Source organism: Orbicella faveolata, unplaced genomic scaffold, assembly GCF_042242905.1.
Source record: "Orbicella faveolata isolate gen_17 unplaced genomic scaffold, um_ofav_v1 contig_3, whole genome shotgun sequence".
Taxonomy (NCBI): Eukaryota; Metazoa; Cnidaria; class Anthozoa; order Scleractinia; family Merulinidae; genus Orbicella; species Orbicella faveolata.
This window is the reverse complement of record NW_028301558.1, coordinates 18,235,804-18,242,500: the sequence shown is the minus strand read 5'-3', so window position 1 is coordinate 18,242,500 and position 6,697 is coordinate 18,235,804. Positions and strand designations below refer to the sequence as shown.

At 41.4% G+C, this 6,697-nt stretch overlaps 1 protein-coding gene across 3 annotated transcripts in view; it reads right to left on the bottom strand.

Moving 5' to 3' along the window:
- Positions 1–6,697, bottom strand: part of LOC110057446 (uncharacterized) — a 67,515-nt gene that overhangs the window by 30,614 nt on the left and 30,204 nt on the right. For 2 of the 3 annotated variants that reach the window (XM_089298352.1, XM_089298350.1), the window contains exons 10-16: positions 5,853–5,930; positions 4,826–4,911; positions 4,132–4,282; positions 3,178–3,540; positions 1,928–2,080; positions 1,366–1,392; positions 672–755 (exon numbers count right to left, since the gene is read on the bottom strand). In XM_089298352.1, coding sequence (XP_089154478.1) covers positions 672–755; positions 1,366–1,392; positions 1,928–2,080; positions 3,178–3,540; positions 4,132–4,282; positions 4,826–4,911; positions 5,853–5,930 — 942 coding nt within the window. The remainder of the gene's footprint in view (positions 1–671; positions 756–1,365; positions 1,393–1,927; positions 2,081–3,177; positions 3,541–4,131; positions 4,283–4,825; positions 4,912–5,852; positions 5,931–6,697) is intronic. The other variant, XM_089298351.1, reaches the window with a different exon arrangement.

The following is a 6,697-nucleotide window of genomic DNA, read 5'->3' as shown; positions in this document are numbered from 1 at the left end:
CGTGTACACAAAATCTCTCAATTACGGTTCAAAGATGGTGAACACGACAGACCCAAGATTCACAGGGCCTCACAGAATACCCTGTTTTAGGTGAAGTGAACCCTCTGTATAAAGATTTTTATTATCATTATAAGGAAGAGGTTTACGTCTTACATCAAGTTAGGAAAGTTTAACAACTAAAAACGAAAACCAATAATACTTGCACAAACGCAGAAGAATTAACAAATTATGGCATTGGTGAGGGTAATGCATGTGTTTCGCACGTTTTCCGTTTGTATAAGTACAACTACGTTCTCAAGTCACCTCAGTGGTGAAATTGGAAGTCAGCTAGTAAAGGCGCCTATGGCAGCCACTTACAGTCCTTTCATGATCTATTACTACATGTACACACCGAATCTGTAAATACAATCATGTGAACAGGCCAGACCACACACTGGGGCTGTTGCCCACTCTCTCTACCCATTCCCCTTCTCCCCTTACCCCCCCCCCCCCCCCCTCTCCGCGCGCCCCTTTACCATCCTCAATCTTTTCAAAAAGTGACGTTGGTTCTTCAGTCACTGTCAACGTCAAAATTCTTCAAGTGCTATAATTGTTATTGTTCTTGTTGGAGGTGTAGCGTGACCGCTCATTAAACGGTATTAAATGAGACTAGAGTCATGTCAAATACTTACTGATCGTTAAGTTCTTCTTTGTGTGAATTTCAATAGCTCCTCCACCCCACGCCACCACAAACTCTGGTGAGTTCTTTGCGGTACCTAAAAAAGACGGCAGCAAATAAACAGAAAAACAAAGATTGCGAGCAAACTCGAGTGTCAAGGAATATGCTTGACTTGCGCGCGCAAGCGTGGGTTATATGTCTGCGCAAGAAGTTGAGGTAAGAGTGAATGCGAATAAGCTAATAACGCAGTATTTTTCATGGTCAATTTGGGTTTAAAAACTGCAAAATTCGAGTTTTCTTCAACCTTAATTTCGAAATTCCCGAAAAGAAGATGACAGTCTTGAGAAATTTGTTCTAGTCGAAATCCGCATATGGACCGCAGATAGCTGCTCTTCTACCAAGAATCTAAACCCGCAAACGTGGTACCAGCTAGTTTTTTTCAATCAAGACAGTTACGGCTCAAACACAAAGCGTTTCGAATTTCTTATTGTAACCTTAGTTCTGCCTACCATCCAGTTTTCACTGTTAATAGTAAAATGTTTGTTAGACGATGAGTTGTTATTGTGAAAACCTTATATGCAAACTACATAAAACTGGGAAGATTCTGAGGATTTTAAAACAAGGTGACTACGAAAATAGAGTTTGTTTCCTTATTTGCTCGTTTGTTTGTTTATGTGTTTGCTTGCTTGCTTGTTGTTGACACTTACAATCATTTGACGAGCAATTCGCTGTTCCTGTGGTTAACAAAATAAAAATTAGCAAAGAGAAGCCCACGAGAACCGTGCTTGTCCTCAGCCCTAAACATTACTGAAATAATTTGAATCTCTTCCTAAGCTTCTGTACCGCATACTCAAGACTAACAGGCTATGACCATTCCATTGAGGGGCTTCATCAGTGACACAACCCGCAAAAGATCTAGCTTTTAGTCGACGAAGTTATGTCACATCCAGAGTTTTTTTTTTTTTCCGTTGTACAAATTTTTTTTTTTAATTCAAAGAATCTTCAGAATAATACAGTGTTCATGGTAGATTAATGTCAAAGTAGCAATGTTAAACGGAAAATAAACAAGAATTGTCACAACTGAGAAAATCACGAAGGATTGCGCATGACAAACTCAAGAAGATTGGCCAATCTTTTCGAGATGTGTTGTTTGTAAATTGTGATGAAGCGCTCTTTCAAATATCAAGCCCTGGCCTTGAACCTCTCATATCCAACCCTAGGTGAACTGTAAGCAAAAGTGTTGACCGTTTCATAAAACTGCATATTTACCTGTACTTCCACCAATAAGTTCTATATCATGACGTATTCCGTACGTTCTGCCATAAATTGTTCCATTACCATCCTCAAACAATAAGCCACCCTTCCCACCATGCCCAGCGCCAGCATTGGTACCAGTCCGTCCTCTTCCGGGCCCAAGTCCTTCTGAGAAACAAAATTCAAGCAGCACATTTAGAATATTTCACTAAGGACGGGATGAAAAAGAAAATCGATTCATATACAATGGGGTAACCCTAGCAGACTTCCACTCATCAGGAAAAATACCAGTTAACAGGGATTGAGTAAATATATAAGTGAGAGACTCTGCAATTAAATCAGGGCACTCCCTTAACAATTTAGCTGAAATGTTATCTAGTCCTGTAGCTTTAGGCCTACAAAGTTTTGAGAGCAAAGAAAAAATATGTGCCGATATTGTTTCCTCAAAGGCGAACTCCTTGTCAGTTGCGCAAAGAAATTCTTAATAGGTGGTCTCAGCATTCTCAGCATTTTGGCTAAGGTTAGGTTAGCTACCATGAGTTACAAAAGTAAATTGAAAGTGTGCCCCGGGAACTAATACAAATCATCATGGAAATCAGAACTATCGAGATTGTTGCGTCAATATATTATCATCTATCAGTGCCTTTCATTCATTGTCCGTGCACCAAGGTCGCGGATCTGGAAGCCTTAACAGTTCTGTCCCAAGTGCCCACTCACCACTTATCTTATGGCTGTTTTATAACGACTGCAAAATTTGATGTCCTTTGATATTGTATTATGAGAAAAAAAAGATAAAGATACTCAGCGAAGACTGCTGGAAACCGGTCTTTTCTCTTAGGATTAGAAGAGTGTTAACACGCAGGGGCGTAGCCAGGAGTTTGTAAAGGGAGGGTCACACTGTGTCAAAGTGAGGCTACTCACCAGATTGTCATGTCGTTTTTGCCACCTGTTGTAGGTTGTTCGCTTAAAAAAAGGCCTACAAAAGGGGGGGTTACGGCCACCCCAGGACCCCCCTCCCTAGCTACGCCCCTGACACGAACGCAAAGGACGGATAGGAGTGGGGGCGAGACAAGTGCTGCGCTCAAGTCTCGTCCCAGTCGCTTCTAGTCTGAAACGTTCGGCCTCCTAATCCCTGCTATGGTTTAGAGAGAAAAACAAGACTGCAAGGAGTTTAATACTTGTTGGCCCTAACTTAACAGACCTGAGGTCGCAGATTGTTGGTGAAGTTCTAGTTATTGTTACAGTTCATAAGTAAAGCGTATTACCTGGAGCACGTGAACCCCGGACGCAATATCCACCGACAGATTTGTCCTCGTTCACTTTTGGTTTTCCCACTACAACATCCACACCGATGTAGATACCCTCATCGCTGGACACAGATAGCGAGTGTGAACCCGACAACTTAACCTCTGCAGAGCCGTTGATGAGAATCGGTGTCTGGAACTCAAATTTCGCGACTTTATATTGAATGTTGAGAGCTGGTATCTCCCTTGATTCTATTTTACCGTAATACGAATATAACATGGACGAATTTGAAGACAACTTGTGCATCCATCTGGCATTGGTCGTATCGATCTCTAAGATTCCTTGCTGAATATACTGCACTTGAAACGTGTTCGCGGTGGAAACTGAAAAGAATGAACAAATAAGAAATGGAACAATATTTCGCGTTTTGGGAGAACGAGAAATGTTGTGGGAACACGGGCCATAGGCGAGAGATACTGAACTAAAGCAACAGAAAGAAATAAAAGAGAAGAATTTCGTTTGAGTAGTCTACATGTTTGAAAACTGAACTGATTTCTTTGCATCAGATCTTGGAGGAATAAATTCAATTGATCATTTGCCTGATAGAAGAAAACTAGATTATTTTGAAAGATCGAACTAGACGTTTTGTTCCATTTATTAGAGCGATGGCACATCCCGAGTTCGCTTCCACTCGGTGATTATTTGCTCGTAGAGAACTTATACTTGAACTTGAAATGGTAGCAAAGGTCGCCTAGAGTCACAGATAGTATAGTGTTATGTAGGCTCGATTTCCGCCGCTTTCTCGGGTCCGGTCCCGAAGATCCTCCTTCGGGGGACTAGAGCAGGCTCCTTTCCCCGAACAGCGGCTAGTAATCGAGCCTAAGTGTTATGAGTCTTCTGGGTCTTGCCTCAGCGTCAATCTCAGTAAATAAGTGATGTATTTACACCATGGCCAAAGGCTTCTCAATACTCACCAAGGATGTTGACAAGACCAAGTGTGTTACCAGTTACGTCAAATTTTGAGTCACAGATTCCTTCCATGTCCTCGTCACTCCATATCTGGATCACACCACCACCGGCCTGCCATCCTCGAGCTGTCAAAAGGCCCTTTCTTTGCAAAATGACCTGATAAGGAAAGATTTTTCTAAGAACAACAACAATAATAACAAACTGTTACAACCATTCAGATTAGCAAAAAGCATTCTGAATAAAAATTCTTATGTAAATCTAATAAATGTAAATCTATCCATGTAAATCTTTTCATAAATGGCTGCCGATTGTAAATTCTTGATAGATTAGCCTTGCTAACCTCGTTTTAAAGTTGATAATTCGAAAAAATTCTTACTCTCAAACGAAGTTATTAAGACTAATTCAAAGGAATACAACTTAGTCACAATTAATGAAACGGTTCTATGAAGTTGAGTTGCATACTAAGCAATTTAAACAACGTGACGGTAATTTACAAGCAGTTCATCTTTTATGAAAAGATTTTCACTATTATGTATGTAAACAGTTTGGTATTGCTTAACTGGACGTCTCTTAATACTTCCGCTGAATTGTCAAGTATAGCATTAGTACAGAGAAACACCAACCAGCCTTGATCAATCACAAGCCTAGTCTATTTCACCAGTTAAGTGGTTCCTTCACATATGGCAATGAATAACACACCTTGTTAGCGTCTAACCGGATAGTGCCTCCCATGGCGCCAACCCTGGCAGTGTCTGAGGAATACCCATCCGCTGAGATGGTAGAAGCTAGAACGAAAATGTAAAGCATGAACAATGTACTATTATAATTAGTTCTTGGTTCAAAACCAGCTTCTGTGTGCTTTTTTGTCTCAGGTTGGCACAGAGTCTCAGATTTTAAGTAGCGTGGGAGTAATTACAAACACTCGCTCCCTCCCTCGCTCGCACGATTGCGAGCAAGCGCAGTTTGATCCGATGATTACCATCTGAACTCAGTGAATAAAAACGTGTCCTGGGGAGAGGCAGTGTGACTGAATCATAAGCAAGAAAAATAACCTTTTCTTTTCTTCGCTTGTCTCTAGTTTTGCGACTCAAAGATGGCCGCTGGATACGCGAACAAGAATACTCAGTGCTCAACCAGAAAGAACGTTTGCAGCGAAGACATATGTTACTGTCAGTATCAATATTTGCGCGAAGAGGAAGTTTGAATTAGAAGAAATAAAACAGTTTACAACAACCACAGGCTTCAGAAGTGAAACACTTGTAGTTATAACTAAAAAACAGTTATCTTATTAAGTGTGATTAACGGCATGCGAGCCTTAAGCATAAACTTTGAAAACCATAGGCAGTGAAAACTGAAAAATAACAATCAGGGCCAGCAGAATTGACCAAATCGTTCTCATTCCATTGTACCGGGTATAAAAATTGTCGTTTTTTCTTTGTTCATCTCCACACAGCAAGCTTTTCTCCTTGAAGTTCCCTTCACCATACAGGGCACATGACCTAGCTCGCCTGTTGCTCAGGAGCTCTTACTGATGCACTGTAAGTCATAGGTTTGCTCCTGTCGGCTACTTAGATTTTCCTTTCTCCCGCCATGTGTGGTATCAACAAAACTTACTTCTTTCTCAGATCAGGAGGCTTGTTATAAGAAGTAACTTATAAAGCGAATGATAAGACCATATAGACAGGAGCGAACTTGAAGAAAATAATTATAATCGTTATATTTATACCTATGACAATCGCTCCATTCCTTGCTCTCAACTCCAAGGCCCCGCCTCCAACCGCAGTTATTTGATGGTTCCCATACGCTGCATTTGAGGACAAAACGTTTGGTTAGTTCAGTTTTTTGCGTACTTAGTGTGTAAAAATATGAGATAATATTGAAAGGGGACTAAAGGCTGGTCAGTCTCCATGAGATCACTGCGATCGCTACATCAAAAGTTCTGAGCGATCCCTACGACTACCAGTTTCAATATGGTCGTTAGGATCGCTGAGATCGGTAGAACTAACGATCGCTGGAGGAGGCAGCGTGGCCGAGTGATCAGCGCGTCGAACTCGCATTCTAGCGGTCCCGGGTTCAAGTTCCGCTCTGACCACTACCTGGAGTTGTTTTTCGGTAGCCCCTCGGTCACGCTTGTAAATAGCCAACTGGTTTGTCGCTGGCCAGTTGGGATTCTTAACAATGCTGTGTTCAATTTGAATTATTTGGTTTAGTTGTTTGCTCGGCCCCACTATAAACGCTGCCGAGGGTAACTAAAGGTTATCATTTAATTATTTTACGATCGTTGCAATCGCTGGAATGTGGTTTCCATAAGATCGCTACGATCGCGAATCGTTCTTGCATCGCCGATAATGATCATGTGGAAACCAGCCTTGAAGATGCATTCTGGGGGAGGGGGATAGTCCCTTATATGGGTTTTATAGGCATGTGCGGCATCAAAAAGTATGGCTTTTGAGGGGTTTTGGTGTGAAGAAGGGTGTAGATTTTGACCATTTCGGTCTGAAATAGGTTATCTTTGTCACTCTGCCTTGCCATTAGGTATTTTGTTTACAAGGGACTATTCTTTTCGGCATC